Source organism: Macaca fascicularis, chromosome 1 (assembly GCF_037993035.2).
Source record: "Macaca fascicularis isolate 582-1 chromosome 1, T2T-MFA8v1.1".
NCBI classification, from domain to species: domain Eukaryota; kingdom Metazoa; phylum Chordata; class Mammalia; order Primates; family Cercopithecidae; genus Macaca; species Macaca fascicularis.
The window spans coordinates 191151174-191171120 of NC_088375.1; the positions used below are offsets into that span (position 1 = coordinate 191151174).

Here is a 19947-nt window from a genome sequence, read left to right on the forward strand (position 1 = left end):
GGGCCATCCCTCTCCGTCAAGGTAGTGGGAGAGGAGCAGTCCCAGTGCCCCCACAGTGCAACCCACAGAGTCTTAAAGGGAAAGAGAGGCAAAAGGTATGCTCCCTGGCCTAGGGTGCTCCTCACACGCACTGGTGGCTCCGCCCTGGCTGGCTCTTGGTGGCCTGGTCTTCAGGGTTTATAATCACTCCTTTCTGAAAGTGGGTAGCCATGCCAGGAGCCTACTCTGGCACAAATACTTAGGATACCCTCCCCGTCTCCTCAGGAGCAGGGAATCTCCGGAACCCATCCTAGCTACTGATTTGGCCCAGACTCTCTGGTTCCAGAAACAGCTGAGACAGAGGCCTGGTTTGTAAGAAATCTGATTATTCAAATTTATTACCATCAAGAATTATGCAATGATGCTGTAGTTTTTCTTAACAAATAGAAAACAGACTGTGTACAACAGTGAACTCTACAGCACTAGCATCCACAAGGTAAAAATGAATGTTTCATCATCCAACATTACCAACCCTGGAATGTTGATCTTGACTTAGCCTAGCTAGGTTTGGGGACGTCGGCACCACGTCCCTCAGCTAAAACAGCTATGCACCCTTCCCCGCCCCCACTTACCTATCTAGATAGCGCTGCCCAGAGGAAGAGGGCCTCTCCCTGCCCCTCAGCAAGCTAGGATAATAAGGACTGATTGGAGGACCATTGATAGAAGTCCAGTAGTCTTGCCACATTGGTTTATGAGGGCATCTTGGAGTGGAAAAGAGCGATACTCGGGGGCTTTGAAAACAGCTGCAAACCAGGGAGGAAAATCATCTGGCCCCTGCTCTTGAGGACAGACATGTGCTACCAGGCCCACTGGCCTGGACCTGAAAGGCCAGCCATGCCCCCGCTTGGCCCTGAGGTGCATGGGGTGTGACACACACCCTGACCTGTGCTATTCACCTTGGCCACACAGCCGGACCCCACAGCCTACAAACACCACGCCATACTGCAATGCTGGGGACCAACGCCAGGCTCTGCGGGCCCAGGTCAGCCAGCAGCTCCCTTGGGAACCCCAGGCACATGGAGTTGCTTCCCCTCTTGAGGGTTTGAAGCAGAAGCCAAGGGCTGATTCTCTTCATTTTTTCTTGGGTTTTTTGTTTTTTTTTGTTTTTTATTTTTGTGGTTTTTTGTTTTTGTTTTAACCTTTGCAAACACGATGGTGATGAGGAATGCCTTGCCAGGCTCTCCCAGACACGTCTGTGGTTCTGGGCTGTGAATGTTAAACACACACTGGGACAGACGACCAGGGATGAGTGTTCCCTATCTTCTCCCCGCCCACCACTGTCGATGTGGCCTAAAAAAAGGCTTTTAAGGGAAAACAAAACTTAAAAAAAAAATTGAGTTTCCCTGCATTTAGCTGAAACAGGATCTCGTCTGAAGGGCTGGAGGAGCAGCCGGATCAGCGCTGCCTCCCAGCCCACGGCCGAGCCTCCGCTCAGGCTGGCGGCCCCAGCTCTGCATGGGGAAGGCAATGTTCTGTCCTTTAGCAGAAGTCATACAAAATGAGGATCCAAAGTGAACTCAAAATAAACAAAATAAACCCCAACCCCTACAGTGGCCCACTTTGCAGATATGGATTCGCAAAAGGAAAAATCAGAGGGAAGAGGCTAGAATTCCCTCAGTCTACCCCACTTAATGTATTAAAAAGGAGGCTTTGCCCCAACCCCACCCCATGAGAAGAAGCATGAGAAACGCAGCAGCGCAACAGAGAGCTTGAAGCGGGCTCCAGGTGGGCCTGGTGGACAGAAGGGCCACAGTGCCTGCCTGCCAGGCCACCCACTTGCCCAGGGATGTTCTAGGCTCTCTGACTGGTGTGGCAGCATTCCTGAAACGCTGTGATCCCCGTGGGCTGCGCTCTGCCAGTGACAGCATCTGTGTAGGAGGGCTGGACGATGGTCGGTATGGCTCAGAGGAGCTGGGTCCCCTCCGGAGCCCCACGGCGGGGGTGGCGGAGGAGAGGGGAGCGGTAGTTACGTTGCATAGTGGTCAAAGCTGCCGAGGTACTCCAGGGCCGCACGGTAGCACAGCTGGTACTGGTCCTGCCAGGACAGGGGCTTGGTCAGTGTGGATTGCGCCAGTGGGCACCCCCACCACACAGTTGACACTCAACACTGCAGCCATGGGCCATGGAGTCAGCCTCTGCTGGCCAAGAACAGGCGCTGGACCCTGGCAGCTACGTCAGGCAGTGTGCGGGGGAGCCTGAAAGAGCCTCTGAAAGCTCCTCTCTCTCCTGTCACTCTCCCAGGCCCCCACATCTACCTGCCTTCCATCTGCCATCCCAATCATGTTTCTCTGCTCCTGACTGGGCACCCCGTAAGGACTGCTATGTGCAACCCTGCCCAGAGCCAGGCACACCACTGGGGCTAGCAGAGAGCTGCTGAATGAAAGAACACATCTTACTCATCCCTGAGCCCCCAAGCAGCACAGGCAATGTTGCAGCATTTTTGTTTTTTGTTTTCAGCAACAGGGTCTTGCTCTGTCACCCAGGCTGGAGTGCCGTGGCATAATCACAGCTCACTGCAGCCTCGAACTTCTGACCTCAAGTGATCCTCCCAACTCAACCTCCCAAGTAGGTAGGACCATAAGCACACACCACCATGCCTATTGCAGGCCATGTAAAAGGTTGGCAGCATGAATGATCACACACGCCTGTGTGCACAAACTGCAGCTGAAGCCTAGGGTTCCCAGCAGGGCTGCTGCCAAGGCCCTGGCCCTGCAGGCTGGTCTGCTTTACCTCTGTCTGCACCATGGCAGGACGCTGTGTACGCAGGGTCTTCACGGTCTGAAACATGTCGACCACGCCCTCATAGCGCATGCGCTCCAGGACAATGCTCAGAGTGATGAACACCCCGGTGCGGCCCACACCAGCACTGCTCAGAAACACAGGTGGGTCAGAAGTCCTGCTTGCCTCACGCAGCGGGTCCGCCAGGCCTTCAGGCCCACCCGCCCCAGCCCTCCACGGGGCCAGTCCCACCTGCAGTGCACCGTGATAGGCCCATCCTGTCCAAACTGCTCCTTGGTCTTGTGCACCTGTCCGATGAAGTCAATGAAGCCCTCGCCTGTCTTGGGCACGCCCTGCTCTGGCCAGTCTGTGAACTGGAACTGCCGGATTGTCCTTGACTGCCCATCCTGGGAAAGGTGGGTGGGGGACATGATTAGGATTTGTGCCTTAGGCTGCCACCCCTCTGGACCAGACCGGGGTAGTACCATGACACAGGCATGCTTCTGTGTCACTGCACCCAAGGCCACTGGGGGAGATGTGCTCACACCCTAATACCCACCCCCGCCTCAGATTCCTGAAGCTTGAGCTACGGCAGCCACCCGCCCCACATGTGGATAGGCAGCGTTACGGACATTCAGCGCACTCACTCACCCGGGCATCCGTGACCTTGAACTCACGCAGGATATACTGGGGCATGTTGTACTCAGCCATCGGGTCAACAACAAAGTACTGGTAGCGAGCAGAGCGCTCTGCTGGCCAGTACTGGTGGCATTTTTCCTGTGGACAGAGGGCCGGGCCCCCATGATCAGGTGAGAAGGAATGGAGGAGGGGTGCCAGGCTTCACAGGATTCTGGGACAGATGCCTCAGGTGGATAATAACGGGGGCCTGAGGCTATGCTGACGCAGCAGCTGGGGTGTGAAAGGAGACAGTAACATAGGCGGCAGCTCCCCCAAGGGTGGCTGGTGTTCTCCCAGGTATGACAGGGGCCCTGGGGAAAAGGGTGGGCTCACCCTTCCCATCTCCCGAAGCTTGGTCAGCATGACGATGATGGTGGAATTGTGCTCCCATAGCATGCGCCAGAAGTCCTCGGTGCTCTCTGCCAGAGGCCCCTGTGTAGCTATGTAGGCCTTCTGCTGTCTGGGGTGGACATAAGACTGGACATGCTGGAGGTGCTGCTGCCCCCAGAGTCTCCCCTTAGGCTGCCTAGCCCCTTGGGGCCCTGCTCTGATCATCCCTCCTCCAGGAAGTCCTCACTGCTCTACCCAGCCCTCTCTGGTCTTCTAGGCTGCCCACCCCCACCAGCCAGGCACAGGCCTAGGCCCCTGTAGGGCATGGTGGGGCAGTGACAAGCACGCTGACCTATAACCATCCAGGAAGCTGGCATTGATGTAGTCAGAGCCCTCCACGCCACGGATGGGCTGCAGACACACACGCGTCAATTCATAGGGCATGATGTTCACCAGCCGGTTCTTGAACTTGTTGCAGGGCAGGTTGGCGCTGATGAAGCGGGACGTGTGGGCCTTGGAGCTGGCCAGCAACTATTAAGAGAGAGGGGTTGGTCAGGCCAGGCTTCCTGTGGGAGTGCGGGTCATCCGCATGTCCCAGTCTAGGCCCTGGAGCCAAGCAGGCCCCCACCGAGCCCCACCTTGAACTCAAGCTCCATGGCGGTCACACTCTCCCCTGGAGGCACTTGGCCCAGCTTCTGGATGTGGGCATAGAGGTTTCGGGCAGGCACCTCTGTGTGGCCGCACGTGGCAGCCTCCAGCAGTGCCTCGTGGATGAACACATACTGGTCCTCCGTCTGCACCATGTAGTTCCTCTGTGATCGCATGCAGGTCACGTGGCCATAGATGTCCACCGTCTTCTCGTGCTTCATCCGCTCCAGCATGGCATCAATCACGATGAAGCAGCCGGTGCGGCCCACACCCGCACTGCAGGACACAGGCTCAGTTTGAGGCACAGGTGCCCCCACCTCCCACCCCACCCCTCTGGGTGGCACTGTACCCTCTCACCTGCAGTGCACCACCATGGGCCCTGCGTCTAGGGGGTTGCAGGCCTTGACCCGTCGCAGGAAGGCCAGGATGGGAGTTGGGTACTCAGGAACTCCATGGTCTGGCCAGGCCATGAACTGGAACTGACGCAGCTCACGCTTCTCACTGGAGCCACTCTGGGGGACAAAGTGGGGACATATTGGCAACTAGGAGCCTGCCTGCCAGACTCAGGGCAGAATGACCTGTTGCTGAGGCCAGACCCGCCACTCTCTGATGGGACTCAGAAGTCACAGAGAGTAGCCTGAAGGAGCTCCTAGCACTGTTCCTGTAACATGGATCATCACACCACACTCACACACCTGAGCCTCTAACCCTCCAACACCCAGGTTCCGGTTTTCCCCCAACCCAGCACACCACATCCACGCCAGGCTACTGTCCTTATGGTGTCTGGGTAAGAGAGAAGCACTGGGGAAGGGCTATACCTTGTGGAGTGCGAAGGTGCGCACAGTATATGTGGCCAGCTCCACTGTGTCCAACAGGGTCACCTGAATAAGGCCATAGGTTTCGGTGCCACGGGCGGGCCAGTACTGATCACATTTTACCTGCAGGGGGATGAGCAGGGCAGGCTGAAGGAAGCCCACAGGCTCAGATGGGCAGAAGCAGGGTGGAGGCTGGTCTGCTCCCTGGCTGTAGCCTTTCTGGCTACAAAGGCCCCCCAGCCCTGAGCTCTCAGACCCATTGCCCCCTGTCCTCCACAAGTCACATCAGGTCCTCAAGCTATGTCACCACCCTGCCCCAGCTAGTGGAATAAGGGCCATAATTGAAAATTATTTATTCAAGGCCAGATCGCACCAGGCACATTTTCTGCCAAATTTATCCATAACGTTTATGTGCCATTTTCAAGCTCTGTAAATTTTACGTTCCAGTCAATGCTTTGCAGTCCAAAAACAGATAACAGCGGCTCTTTCCACTAATTAACTTAGGAGATGTGTTAATGCCCCAGGAACACTCCAGCATCTGGGGAACATGTGAACACCCCGGGAGCATGCCAGCAACTGGGGAACACATTAACATTCTCAGAAAATGACAGCATTTGGTGAAACATATTAGCATCCTAAGGAACCCACGAGCATCTGGGGAACACGCTTTATCCCAGAAACACCCCAGTATCTGCGGAGCATAATACCCCCAGAAACATAACAGCATCTGGGGATCCCTTGAGCGACTTCCTCCACAGAAGAACGCGGCACTGAAGAAGGTGCCCTGTATCACCTTGTGGCCGGGCATTTCCCGCCCGCCTCCTGGCAGGGCCCTGCAGCCTCACCCGGGACTTCTCCTCCAGCCGTGTCATCATGACCACAGTGGCTGTGCGCTGTTCCCACACCATTCTCCAGAAATCGCCCATGGTCTCGGGCAGGGGGCCCTGTGTGGCGATGTAGGCATTCTGCTTGCGGTAGCCATCGATGTAGTTGGCATTGATGTAGTCACTCCCGGGGACACCTGCGGATAAGAAAGAAGGTGGGAAGGCATTACTGCAGGGTCCCCAGCACAGCCCACCATGCCGCAGTACACCCCTGAGACTCGTGGACATCCTCTGTAGAATGACATGTTGCCCTAGCTAGCAAGGGAGGAGAGCAAGGGGACGAGAGGGGCACCCCCTTGACTCACCATCGATGGAGGTAAGGATGACTCGAGAGTGGTCGTAGGCGATGACATTCGCATAGCGGTTCTTGGGCTTGTTCACCTCCAGGTTTGAATTCTCCCACGTGAACTGCTGTCCAGGGTCGATGGACTGCAGAGAGTGGAGAAAACAGGTGGGGCAGGGTAAGAGCCGAGGTTGATCTGCTTCTCCTGCAGGGGACCCAGCCTTCCCGGTGATGCTCACATCCTGCCTTCACTCCACAGGCCACAGCCAGGCCCTCTACCTCGTGGTGCCAGCCATGGAGCTCACAGGTTGCCACATGACCTATCATCAGAAAAGTGGTGGGATGGGGACTCCTCTGACCATGGTACCAAATCCCCTTGTCTGGTAGAGTGGTCTGAGCTGGGTTAGGGGCAGGGGCAGAGGCAGGGTCTCTTGAAGCCCTGCACTCATCTAATGAAATGAGCTAGGACAGGTGGTGGCCCCGTCTCAGGCAGTCCCGACACTGCGGAGGGCTCTGAACACCCAGAGTCCCTCCCGAAGCCCTACATTCACTAATGAAATGAGCCAGGACAGATGGAAGGGATGGTGGCCCCTCTCAGGTAGTGCAGGATCCCTCCCTGCTCCGCTCTCTTCCTTTCTGGCTGCTCCTTCTGTTCCCCCTCTCCCCTCTGCCCTTCCGATGGGCAGGAGGACAGAGCTCCTCCAGGGTTCCTTCCAGGCCCTCTTCTCTCTCTACAACCTTTCCTGGGTGACCTCATTTGCTCACCTGATTCTTACACCATATGCTAGAGCTGCCCATAACCCCAGCAGCAGTGCAGAGCTCTCCCCACAGTACCCAGCAGCCTCTTTGACTCTTCCACCAGGAGGTCCTTCAACCTCAGTCCTTACAAAGCTGAGTTCATCAGCTTCCCCTTCAAACCTGGTGCTGCTGCTGGGACTCCACCTTAGCGAAAGGCACCCTCACCCCTCGGTGCCAGGCCAGAACCTACAAGTCAACCTCAAAATTCCTCTGCGCCCCCCCGCCAGTCACCAGGTTCTGGTGCTCCCCCACCCCTTCAGCTCTCTCCAACCTGCTGCCACTGCCCTGGGCCAGGCCCCCCCAACTGAGGCTCAGCCTCTTCCTGCCTCTTTCCTCTTGCCCCACTCTGACCCACTCAGCCCCACAGCCAGAATAATCCTTCCAAAATGCAGATGTGAATATCAATTTCCTGCTTAAAGGCCTTCTGTGGATCACCTCAGAGAGCAATAATGATAATAGCGAAGCGTTAGTGAGGACCCGCGGTGTGCCTGGCACCGCTGTGAGCACTTTGCATGTATTCCCTCCTCAAATTCTCTTACGAGATAGGTTCCATTATTATCTTCACATTTTCCAGATGGATACGATCTGAAGTTTTCAGCATAGCACGCAATGTCCTCCATATGTTGTCCCCAGCCTCATTACTCTCCACAGGACTGCGTCACTGCTTCCGTGAACCCTGGAGCACACCCTACCCCTGGGGCTGCTCTGGTGCTGTCAGCCCACCTTTTGCACGCCTGTCGGTCCTATTCAACATGGGGTTGTGCTGTCAGAGTCACATATTCAATGCTGATTATCTGTCTGCATGTGCCGTGCTCCCCATGACTGGGTTCCCTGAGGGCATGTGTCTCCATATCCCCAGCACGGGGACTGGCACATGGAAAATGTGTGATCAATGACTGACTGAACGGAAGACAACAGAGCAGGCTGGGCGTAGTGGCTCATGCCTGTAATCCCAGCACTTTGGGAGGCCGAGGCGGGCGGATCACAAGGTCAGGAGATCCAGACCATCCTGGCTAACACGGTGAAACCCCATCTCTACTAAAAATACAAAGAATTAGCCGGGCATGGTGGTGGGCGCCTGTAGTCCCAGCTACTAGGGAGGCTGAGGCAGGAGAATGGCGTGAACTCGGGAGGCTGAGATTGCGTCACTGCACTCCAGCCTGGGCGACAGAGCGAGACTCCGTCTCAAAAAAAAATAAAAAAAAGACAACAGAGCTATGGGGTCCTGGCTAAGGGAGAGCCCACAGCAGCCTTGGGGAGCCTGAGAAGGCTTCCTGGAGGAGGAGGGTCTTGTAAGGAAAGCTCTGATCAGAGGAGGGAAGCAGAGAGAAGTTGGAAGGGGACTACTGTGAGCAGAGGCCCCACGAGTCCAGATGGGGAAGCAGGGCTGCGCTGGAAGGAAGGGCAGGTGTGGGACATGGTATAGATGAGTGTGGGTGGAGGCCATGGGAGGCAGGGAGCCCACCTTACAGGCTCCGAGACCCAAAGCCCAGCCTTGTGTGGAGCAGGGCCCTGGGGGGTGCCCAAAGGCAGAGGCTTGCTGTGCCGCAGACATATTCATCCATTTGTCTGCCAAGCTCAGCTTTCTCTTCAGAAACCTGGCCCACAGCCCTTGGAGGTGCAATCTTTGAACCACAGCTGAGGGTGGACATCAGAAGGGGTGCAAACTCACAGGTGAGGCTGAGCCAACCCCCCAACTGCCTGTCCACCAACCATCCACTGAGGTCAGTGCCAGGTGCCGAGGAACAGCCATGGACGAGGCAGAAAGACAAGCACAGGCTGCTTCTTCGAGGAGGTGGAAGAGGGGGAGGTCTCTCTCTCTCTCTCTCTCTCTTTTTTTTTGGGTTAGGGGTCTCTTTTTATTTTATATTTTTTTGAGAGGGAGTCTCACTCTGTCGCCCAGGCTGGAGTGCAGTGGCATGATCTTGGCTCAATGCAACCTCCGCCTCCTGGGTTCAAACGACTCTCCTGTCTCAGCCTCCCGAGTAGCCAGGACTAAGCCATGCACCACCACACTTGGCTAATTTTTGTACTTATAGTAGAGACAGGGTTTTGCCATGGTGGCCAGGCTGGTCTCAAACTCCCGACCTCAGGTGATCCACCCGCCTCGGCCTCCCAAAGAGGCGTGAGCCACTGCACCTGGCCAGGAGTCTCTTCTTTAAATCACCTCCTTCTCTAGCAAATCCCCTTCCTAGATGGGCAGCCTGGGGATGCTCAGAGTCACCCCGACACCATCTGTGGGTGGGAAATCCTCAGACTCTTGAAGGCTGAGCCCCCAGCAGGCTCCCAGGAGTTAAGTCCAGAGTAAGGTGAACGTGTAGAGGTCTCTGAGCAGGACTTGTGCAGCCTGAGCAGCCAGTCTTGAGGCCCTGACTCCTGCTCTGTGAGCTGTGGCATCCTGAGAACACACGTGAGCACATGGATGTGCAGAGCACAGGGCAGCAGGCAAGCCTGGGTTTGAATCCTGGTGCCACTACTCATCAGCTGTTTGACTCGGGCAAGTCACTTCCCCTCTCTGAGCCCCTGCTTCCTCATCTGGAAGATGGGATAATAATAGTCCCCATTTCAGAAGACTTCGGGGGGACCGAAAGAGATAATGCATGCCAAGTGCCCAGCCCGGTGCTGGTCTGCAGGAGGCTCTTGATAGATGCCAGCTACTGTGGCTGTTGTCACTGATCTATGTCTGTATGCCTGTGGCCTTGTGTCTGCCTGTGAGCACTTCGGCATGTGTCTGAGTGTCCAGACCCTGGCGTCACTCACAGCCTTTTGAAGCCATCTCCTAAGGGTGACCCCAAGAAGGTGGTGGACCAGGCTATGGCCAGACCCAGCATCTGAGGCGCCCGGTTCCCCGCTGACCCTTGCCACTGCCGACCCTCCTCCTCTGTGCTCCTGGAAAACCTGGACCCCACCTCCCTCACCTACCACAGCTGGGACCTAGGACAGGACAGGAGCTGGTTTGGGGTAGGTCTGGGCCAGGCACATGGTAGGGGGCAGGAACGCCTCACCTCATACTCCTGGGAGAACTTGAGGCCATCGTTGGCTTTGAGTCGTTCGATGTTGTCCGCCAGGTCGGTGATGGGGATGGGTGGATGGTCTCGCATACCTGAGGGAGGTAGGGCGCACACAGGCAGTGTCAGTGAGAGGCTTGAGCAGGGTGGCAGAGAAAGCCCCAACGCATGTATGTGCACATGTGAACAAGTGTGACCATGGAGCACTCGGCACTGGTGGCATGGAGACAGCAGCACATGCGGCGACAGGGATGGCGGAGGGTGGGAGAGGACAGAAGGCAGTGTTGTGCCATGAGCGTGTGGAGCCTGTCTTGGTGGCAGGGTGCTGAGTGGGGGCACTAGGCCCTGCCTGGCAGCTCTCTCAAGAGGGAGGAGAGGCTTTCTTCCTCCCAGGAGGGGTGAGATGCCCAGGTCGGTGGCAGCAGACATGATGGGAGCTGGGCTCCATTGCACCTACTGGCGGCAGTCGCCATGGGAGACTCACGGCCATCGTCATCCCGGGCACCAAGTGTGCAGATGGAGTGGTCACGAAGTACAGACACAATGGCAGAGGAACACAGAGGAACCCAGAGAGAGAAGCAGAGATCAGGAGGGAGGTGGGAGACAGAGGCACGCAGAAGGAAGGGTGTCAGGCTGGGACTGGAGGCCAGAGAGGCAGGAAGAGACGGGGCTAGTGGGAGAGAAAACAGGCCTAGAGGAAGCAAGGTGGGCAGAGGGGAAGGAAAAAGGTCAGGGGGCAGCGGGATTGGGGGAGAAGAGAGGGAAGGGGAGAGAATTCAAGGAAGGACGGAGGTGATGGGATAAACAAAAGTAAGGAGTAGAAACAGACACAGAAGCCAAAGTATCCCACAAACATGGGAACTTTGAAAACTAACTTGAGGTATTCGGGCAACTGGGGACACTGGAACCTGCAGAGAAAAAAACAAAAAAAACATCGGGGCAAGAAAAGAGAGCCCGTTAACTTTTTCTGCTTACAGCACTGTCACACGCAATGGAGGTGCTAAACGGGCTTGTGAGGGGCTGGCGGAGAAGAGGACAGGGCAGAGAGGCGCTGGGGCTGCGGACAAGTTCCATCAAGACTCCTTCTGTCTCCCAGTTAATACAGATGGGGTGTCCCACCCCCAGAGGCGAGCACTTCTAAACCCTGGCGGCCTTGGCAGTCTCGGGGGGCTCTATGACTAAATACTTAAGTCCAAACCAACCCTGCCCTTTTTGGTACCAAAATTTGGCCTTGGCGATTTTCAGATGATCTCCATGTTGGAAAAAAGAGCCCTCCTTCTCAGATCCCACACCCTCTCCGCTCCCACTTGCCCTGTCCATTGCCTCCTTCCCAGGTATCTTCCCAGCGTCTTTGAAAGGGGTTTCTCCACTTCCCATCCCCCGCCTGCCATGCTGCTCACTGAAACACTTCTGCTCACAGGAGAGGACGTGGCCACCACCCTCTCTTCAAGGCCCCACCTGCCAAAGTCAACGGTCCTCCCACTGGGTGTTCCCACTACCCTATCTCACTAAGTCCTCTCGTCCCTTGCACAACTTCCCCCACCCTGGCATCAGGGACATTGTGCTCCTGCTCTCCTCTCGCTGTGTCTGCTCCTTCTCAATCTCTCTAGCTGCTCTCCATCCATGTTTCCTTAACGCTGCACCACCTTCCCTACCCTTGGCTCCTTTTTTGGTCCAGGTCTCCTTCTGGCCCTCACCCTGGGAGAGCCCATTTATTCTTAGGCTTTGACTACCACATGCTCCTTGGCCCCTCCCACAGGGCTTCAGCCCTGATGTCAGCTCAGAAGTCCTCAGACCCACAGACCCGCTGGCCCCAGGACACCCCTAAGCCCTGCTGACTCAGCCAGCGACTGCAGAGCCACCCTCACCTCTCCCCACGCGGACTCTGCTGCTCTCACCTCCTTCACGTCTCCCAAGTCTGTCCCCTCTGTTCCCACTGCCACCTTTCACTTTGTTGGTGGCCTTTTAAATGGTCTCCCTGCCTCAGTTTCTCCTCTCTAATCCAGTCACCTCAAGGAGCCAGAGTGACATTTCTAAAGCATGGTTCTTTTTTTTTTTTTTTTTTTTGAGACGGAGTCTTGCTCTGTCACCCAGGCTGGAGTGCAGTGGCCGGATCTCAGCTCACTGCAAGCTCCGCCTCCCGGGTTTACGCCATTCTCCTGCCTCAGCCTCCCGAGTAGCTGGGACTACAGGCGCCCGCCACCTCGCCCGGCTATTTTTTTGTATTTTTTAGTAGAGACGGGGTTTCACCGTGTTAGCCGGGATCGTCTCTCGATCTCCTGACCTCGTGATCCGCCCATCTCGGCCTCCCAAAGTGCTGGGATTACAGGCTTGAGCCACCGCGCCCGGCCTAAATAGATGATTTTTTTTTTTTTTTTTTTTTTTTTTTTGAGACAGAGTCTCGCTTAGTCGCCCAGGCTGGAGTGCAGTGGCCGGATCCCAGCTCACTGCAAGCTCCGCCTCCCGGGTTCACGCCATTCTCCTGCCTCAGCCTCCCGAGTAGCTGGGACTACAGGCGCCCGCCGCCTCGCCCGGCTAATTTTTTGCATTTTTAGTAGAGACGGGGTTTCACAGTGTTAGCCAGGATGGTCTCGATCTCCTGACCTTGTGATCCGCCCGCCTCGGCCTCCCAAAGTGCTGGGATTACAGGCGTGAGCCACCGCGCCCGGCTTCTAAAGCATGGTTCTGACCATCTGGCTCCCTTGCTGAAAACCTTTAATACCTCCCTGGCATCCTCAAGAGGAAGTCTAAGCCCCTTAGCCTGACATTCAAGGTCCTTTTGACTGGACCTCTGCCTAGCCCTCCAGTCTTCTCTTGGCTCAGTATTCCCCCAGCCGCTAACTCTCACGCTGCAGAAACCCTCAGGTGCTCGTAATTTGATGCACATGCAATCCGCCCAAGCTTCTGCACATGCTTCCACTGGGGAGCTCTCTCCCACCCTTCTTTTCTAGACCAGTGCCCACATGGCTCAGCATCCCATCCCTGAAGAGGCTTCTCTGCACTCCAGGTCCCAGCATCCTGGTGCTTGATGCTTCAGAGATCTAATCATGCTAGCTTGCAACAGCCTGCTAGGTCTGCCTGGCACACTCTCCAGACGTGCTCACAAAACTCAGTCACCATGTTATGAAGAAGCCCAGGCCACTTGAAGAGGCCTCATATGGGTGTCCCAGCTGAGAGCCACAGCAAGGCTCAGAGCTGGCTCATCCACCATCCGTCACACGGATGAAAGAGGCTTTAGAATCCAGGGGTTGGCAAACTTGTATCCGTAACAGGCCAGAGCGTAAATAGTTTAGGCTTTGTGGACGTCTGGTATCTGTTGCATCTATTTAATTGTGCCTTTATAATGCGAAAGCAACCATAGATAGGTACTATATAAATAAATGGGTGTCGCTGTTACAGTAAAATTTTGTTTGTTTGTTTGCTGTTTTTGAGACTGGGTTTTGCTCTTGTCGCCCAGGCTGGAGTGCGATGGAGAGATCTTGGCTCACGCAACTTCCACCTCCTGGGTTCAAGCGATTCTCCTGCCTCAGCCTCCCGAGTAGCTGCCTCAGCCTCCCGAGTAGCTGGGACGACAGGCGCCACCACGCCCGGCTAATTTTTGTATTTTTAGTAGAGATGGGGTTTCACTAGCTGGTCTCGAACTCCTGATGTCAGGTGATCCACCCGGCTCAGCCTCCCAAAGTGCTGGGATTATAGGCATGAGCCACCGCGCCCGGCCAGTAAAAATTTATTTATAAAAACAAGTGGTGGGCTGTACGTGGCCATGGGCCATAGTCTGCCAACCCCTGCTTTAAATGACTCTAGCTCCCAGCCTTCAAGTCTTCCGACTGAGGTCCCAGACTTTCTGGAATAAGGACAAGCTGTTCCTGCTGTGCCCCTGTCTGAATTCCTGCCTCACAAAAACCGTGACAGATAATACATAATTATTGTTGTTTTAAGCCACTAAGTTTTGGGGTAATTTGATATGCAGTAATAACCAGCTCATACATAACAAACCCTGTGTGTATGCATTAGTTCACTTGTTTCTTCATTTGTCTGTGTGTTCATTTCACAGGCATTTAACAAGAACCCATCGTGTGCTGAATACAACGGATGGGGGATGACAAGACACAGTTCCTGGCACCACAGAGCTCAGAGACTGTCACTGAGGCAATCCCACCTCACTGTGAGAGGCGTCCAAAGGAAGAAGGAAGGAAGTTCCTGGAGCCGAGGAGAGACACCTAACCCTGTGGGGGTGTGGGAAGGAGGAGAGGTATGAGCTGCATCTGCTGGGTGTTGGGAGGAGCGACATTTCAGGTAGAAGGAAGAGCTGCACAGCCCCGTGAGAGTGGCTAGGAGAAGGGGCAGGTATGTGGTATGGTAAACCTGGGGTCGGCCTCCAGGAAGGCTCAGGTGCATGCACTTCATCTCCCCACGAGTGTCTGGTGAGGTATCTCCCACTGCTAACACGTCCATCTTTCCTGTGGAGGGGCCAGAGTGCCGGCCAGACACTGGCCACCCTGCAGCAGAGATGTGGGCTCTGGGAGGTCCTTAGCCCATATCCAGAGGCCTTGACTGAAGACAAGGCAGGGGCTAAATGGCTTTTGCACCTGAGAGGGTCCTGGCCTGCGGCACCTGTCCAGCTGCAGGATATGGGGGCTTCTCAGTCATTCCAACCAAAATGGATGAGCGCAGGGAGAACGGCAGAAAGGAAGAAAAGGAGCAGGAACAAGTGCATGTGGCCTAAGAACTTCAGTGGAGACCCTGAGACTTGCAGAACGGAGCCACAGGCCTGCCAGGTCTGGGCTGGGGGCACACAGGCCATGGGAGTGCCCTACCTGGGGTCTGGTAGTTGAGCCTCCGCATCTCCACAGGGTCAGAGGAGTGGGCCAGCAAAGAGTCCTTCAGTCCGATCGATTGCTCATCCTTAGAGGATGGGGAGTGGGTCCTTTTCCTAGAGACAGAAGGGAGGCTGGTGAGAACCTGAGGTCCAGGCTAAGACAGTGACACATGGCATGGCTGGCTGCCAAGGAGCCCCCCGCCACCATGTCCACGGCTCTGTCCTCCTACTGCCCCACCTCTTCCCAGGATCTCTGAGTGCACAGGAGCCAGGGCCAGAGCAGCCTTGACATGAGAGAACACAGGGCAGGGAAGGGGTAGGGACAGCACGAGTGTGGCACGAGCAGAGGGGCAGTGCAGCAGGGAGGAAGGGGTCGCAGGGGAGGGCAGCTCCTTTGGATAGAAGGTAGGTCACTGCAGGACAGTGGCTGCTATCCCCAAGGCCACCCAGCTGAGTAGCAGGAACCACCAGGAATAAACATGCAAATGACACATAAAATACACAAACAGCACATGGGACAGGGCCCCAGCTTTCTGGCCCTCAGAGTATCAGGGTAAATGCCCAGGGCAGCAGGGGAAGGACAGGGAAGGCGTCACCCTAGCTGGGCAGAGTCCTCTCTCACTGGCCTCAGTTTTCCCGTCTGTAAGGACAGGTCAGAGACAGACCATAGGGTTCAGCTGCCAACAAATAGCCAGAGGCTACTTGTGGTCTGCAGACGCGTGTGCTTGGGGAAGAAGAATTTGAGTGAGTGTGCTCGGGTGTGTACCAGGACACGCCTCTCCGCACAGTGAGTGCTCTTTGCACATATGCGAGACTGTCTCTTGCAGCACTTTGGCAACTTCTCAGAGAACCGGGAGCCGGGTGACAGTTCTGGAGAGCTCTGTGCGCTCAGGGAAAGCAGTGAAGTCTGTATTATGCATGTGCCCCAAAGAAGGAGCAACCTCTGCAGAGTTGAACCGGCAAGAGTGAGACAGAACCTGCCTCCTCACACCAATGAGGACTCAGTCCTGAACCGGGGAGCCTGCTGAGCTGACTGGACAGTTTGCTGCTTAAAGCCATAGGCCAGGGGACTTCCGGTCAAAGCATCATCCCTCCCTGCTGGCCCAAGATGTGCACAAGGATTAGAAGTAGAGGGCGAGGTGTGTGAAGAGAGAAGGAACAACTCCTACCTTTCTTGTTTACTAGGTCCCGAAAGACAAGCAAGGACAGAAGAAAGGAACGGTCACAGTTTCCACCAAGCACTCAGCCCTCTAATGACATGGGGACCCTGCAGGCCCCTTATATGGCACCCACGTGACATTCACAGGGAGGGGGTCCACCTCTCTGGACAGACCCAAAATGCAGGTGGAAGTGGGAAGAATTAGTGCGTTTGTGGGACACTCCTCAGGGACCTGCCCACAGGTCCATCCGCCCTGGGAGGAAGGAGCGGACTCTTTAGGACAGAGCAGTGGATCCAGGGTAGGGGCACAGGATATAGGCACTCCTGCATGGTGCAGAGATGTGCTCAGACACACAGACTAGCGTATCTTCATGTGCCAGGTGCTCACTGACATGCCTGTGGGCTCAGCCCAGTGCTGGGGGCTGAAGGCTTGGCACACAGGACCAGCTGCATTTGCAGTGGAGCATCACAGGGGACAGATGTGGGGCTGTGCAAGGAAGGGGTTGGGGCCAGGCAAGGTCTTGTAGGCAGCAGAGCATGGACTTGAGTCCTGAATGATGAGGTTGCTGTTGCCAGGTGGGCAGGGGGAGGGAGATCCGCAGAGGGCACACCCTGTGTGGGCCTGAGCACTGAATGAGTTCAGTGTCACAGTGTCAGGAGTGTGGTGGGGTCAGATTAGCCAGGTGTTTGGCTGTCAGGCTAAAGAGGCTGGGCTTTATGTGGGGAGCCACCAAAAGGTTTCAAACTGAGAGTGACAAAGTTAAATCTCTGGAAATCCCTTTCAGGCTGGAAGGTGCACGGATAGGAAGGGAGACTCCTAGGGCAGGTAGTTGCCGCTTCTGATAGAACTGAGTGGGAAAGATACACTGAGGCTGAGGTGGCTGCAGATGGCAAGGGCACAGCAGGCCATCAGTCACGTCTGTTAATGAGCATCCATGATTGACCTCTCTCGGCCTAAGCAGGAGAGTGGGGCTGGGGAATCATCCAGGAATGCTGGCAGAAGGAAAGCACTCGAGGTAGGAGCTCAGGAGACGGCAGTGTCTTAAAACTGAAGAGGAGACGGACACACTCTTATCCACAGAAACACAGACAGACAGACACGCCAGGGATGCACATGGGACAACCTTCTGAGGCTTTAGCTTGTCACGCCCAGGCTGCCACAGAGGCTCCCTCACCTGACAGATGCAGGCCTGCAGATGCAGGTAGGCACACACACTGCTCCTGCCCTTCCTGCCTTCCTGCTGAGCCTGAGGCCCAGGGTCCAGGATGCAAGGCTGCACATTCTCCACAGGCACAATGCCCAGAGAGGGCCTGAAAGGCGAGGGGCAGGTGGCCATTCCCGGAGCTCTGAGGGCAGTGCTTACCTTTTGAACAGGAGGATGGCGATGACAATGAGGATGATGAGGATGACTGCCAGCACGGGACCCGTCACCCACAGCATCTCCGGCTCCTCCTGCTGCTGGGCTGGTGTCACCTGGACCACGATCTCATCCGAGTAGGGGCTGGATGCATAGCGCTTCTGTGGCCCGGTGGAGAACAGTAGGCTGTGAGCTCAGTGTGAGACCCCCCAACCCTCTGCCTATCAATCCTGGAGAAAGGGCTCTGGGTCTGGGTTACACTGGGCCTGGTCTCCCAGATCCTACAAGGTGGACCTGGCAGGACTGGGTCCCTGGAGCCACATTAGGTCTGGCCTCTGGGTCCCAGGGCCGCGTCCCAGGATCCCTGGGACAGGTCTTGGGTCTTTAGTGCTGCCCCAGGCCAGGGATCTTGTAGCCCCCAGACTGATAAAGACCTGGGGTCTTGTGGTGTTTGAGACTGGCCTAGTCTCAGGCCAGGCCAGGGGGATCAGGGTGCTGAGAGCCAAGCCAGCTCAGGCAGACCTGGTCCATGGGTTCCTTCAAGGAGGCAAGCACAAAGCATTGGTAGCTCAGGTCCGGAGACAGGGGCCGGTTGTAGAAGCCCCGGTAGTTCTTCTTGTCCCCCAAGGTGAAGGTCTTGGGGAGCACATCCAGTTGAGCAGCCACATATGGCTTCAGACGCTCTGCCTGCCGCCGCCGCCGCCGCTGCTCCTCTCCACCCTGCTCGATGGCTTCCAGAAGCTGGCAGAGCAGAGCACAGGGGTCACGCGGGGCCTTGGAGCATGCTGGCCGGCCTGGGATGTCAGCTCCCTGGGCTGAGATCAATGCTCACCTGCCGTGTAAGGGTCCACACCTGCCCAACCCACTGCCCCTACAGAGTAATGGATACCACGAAGCCACTCCTCCCCACCAGCCCATGAGAAGAAGCCCTGTGGGTAAGCTGCCCCACCCTAACCAGGCTGTTTCCACACTGGCTGAGAAAGGACTAAAGGGTTTCAAAATTTCAGGGACTCCTGGCTCTGGGGCTCACTGAGCCCTCCATGGCTTCTAGATCGGCGAGGCTCTGCAGTGTCTACAGGGCTTGCCATTCTCTAGACCTGCAGAGGCATCTCCACGACGCCCCACCCCAGGGATTCTTCATAAGCCCTCTGGGAGTTCTGTGAATATTCCCAGACAGTTTCCTCAAAGTCCCTCTCTCCAGAGAGGGGCAGGCTGCCAGCCAGGAGAGAGATTTCAATTTGGGAAGTGAATCTGAGAGTCACTGGGACAGTGCTCAGGGTAGGAAGAACACAGTCGACCACTGCAATGGGGCTGTCAGTGTCCCCATCCCCTCCCCAGGTACCTCGTCCAGCTCCAGTTCCTCGGGTGTGCTCCATCTTGGCGCCAGCATGCTCCCACCCACACGGTCAATGGGTACCACCACGATGTAGAACCACCTGGGTGGGCAGGGCAGGAATCACGACTGTCACTGCCGGTCACCTCCAGCCCTGCCCTACCTCCCCCAACACCTTGTGTGCATACCTGACAAGCGAGGGGTCCTGCACATGGGGCATGGAGAGGGCAAAACGGCCGTCCTCTATGTAGGCAGAGGCGGGCAGGGGCTTGTGTGGCAGGAGGTCGGGGGCTGTGCGGATGGACACCAGGTGCTGCAGCCCCCCTGCGCTGCTGCCACGGTTCATCAGCACAAACGAGTACTCCGTGTTGGGCTGCAGGTCAGCGATCAGCTTTCGCATTGAGTGCCCGTCCACCTCCACACTCTGCCCATTGTACAGAATCTGTGGGGGATGGGAGGGGCAATGCCTTTGGGTGAGGTTCCCTACCACGGGCTGCAAGGCACAGTGCACAGATACACAACCACAGTCCTGCTCCATAGCCAGATGCACATGGGTTAGGACTGGAAAGACAGCACCCAGCAGGCCTGTGTGTGTGCCAGGCTCAGCTGGCTGTGGCCCTTACTCACCTTAAAGGGCACAGCTGACTTATAGGAGTCGGGGACCTCCCAGCTGAGCAGCACAGATGTCTTCATCGCAGCCGCCACCCGGAAGTTCTTGGCAAACACTGCAGAGACATAGGGAGAGAGTCAGCTCCACTGGGTATGAGGTGGGGTGAATGCGCTGGAAGGGTGGAAGGTGAATGGCCAGGATGAGATACTGGTTGGGGAATGGGGGGTTGAAGGATGGCTGCAGAGTACCAAGCGCCCCACTCCCAGCCAGCTTCAAACGGCACAGTTGAACTCCCAGCCCAAGCTCTTCCACAGCGAGCACCAAACAGGGTGGGGGATGCCACGGCAACCAGGGTCAGGATCTCCAGAAACACGAGTGTAAAAACTTGAGCCGATGGACACCAGGCCAGAGTGATCAGAGGTCAGTGGGTTTCGGTCATGAGAACCACGTGGCCACACACCAGAGCG

The 19947-nt window shown here is 56.3% G+C and overlaps 1 protein-coding gene across 45 annotated transcripts in view; it reads right to left on the minus strand.

Annotated features, from left to right (window-relative positions):
• Positions 1-348: 348 nt before the first annotated feature.
• Positions 349-19947, minus strand: part of PTPRF (protein tyrosine phosphatase receptor type F) — a 93759-nt gene continuing 74160 nt past the window's right edge. For 29 of the 45 annotated variants that reach the window (XM_074009758.1, XM_074009721.1, XM_065523943.1 and 26 more), the window contains 19 exons: positions 19498-19595; positions 19059-19312; positions 18880-18973; positions 18060-18278; positions 17544-17698; positions 15019-15134; positions 11077-11109; positions 10199-10296; positions 6418-6541; positions 6074-6249; positions 5232-5351; positions 4771-4925; positions 4404-4689; positions 4118-4296; positions 3769-3895; positions 3409-3534; positions 3010-3164; positions 2770-2905; positions 349-2074 (listed from right to left, as the gene is read on the minus strand). In XM_074009758.1, the coding sequence (XP_073865859.1) occupies positions 2006-2074; positions 2770-2905; positions 3010-3164; positions 3409-3534; positions 3769-3895; positions 4118-4296; positions 4404-4689; positions 4771-4925; positions 5232-5351; positions 6074-6249; positions 6418-6541; positions 10199-10296; positions 11077-11109; positions 15019-15134; positions 17544-17698; positions 18060-18278; positions 18880-18973; positions 19059-19312; positions 19498-19595 (2720 nt within the window). In that variant the 3' untranslated portion in view covers positions 349-2005. The remainder of the gene's footprint in view (positions 2075-2769; positions 2906-3009; positions 3165-3408; positions 3535-3768; positions 3896-4117; positions 4297-4403; positions 4690-4770; positions 4926-5231; positions 5352-6073; positions 6250-6417; positions 6542-10198; positions 10297-11076; positions 11110-15018; positions 15135-17543; positions 17699-18059; positions 18279-18879; positions 18974-19058; positions 19313-19497; positions 19596-19947) is intronic. The other 16 variants (XM_074009826.1, XM_074009799.1, XM_074009706.1 and 13 more) reach the window with 1 other exon arrangement.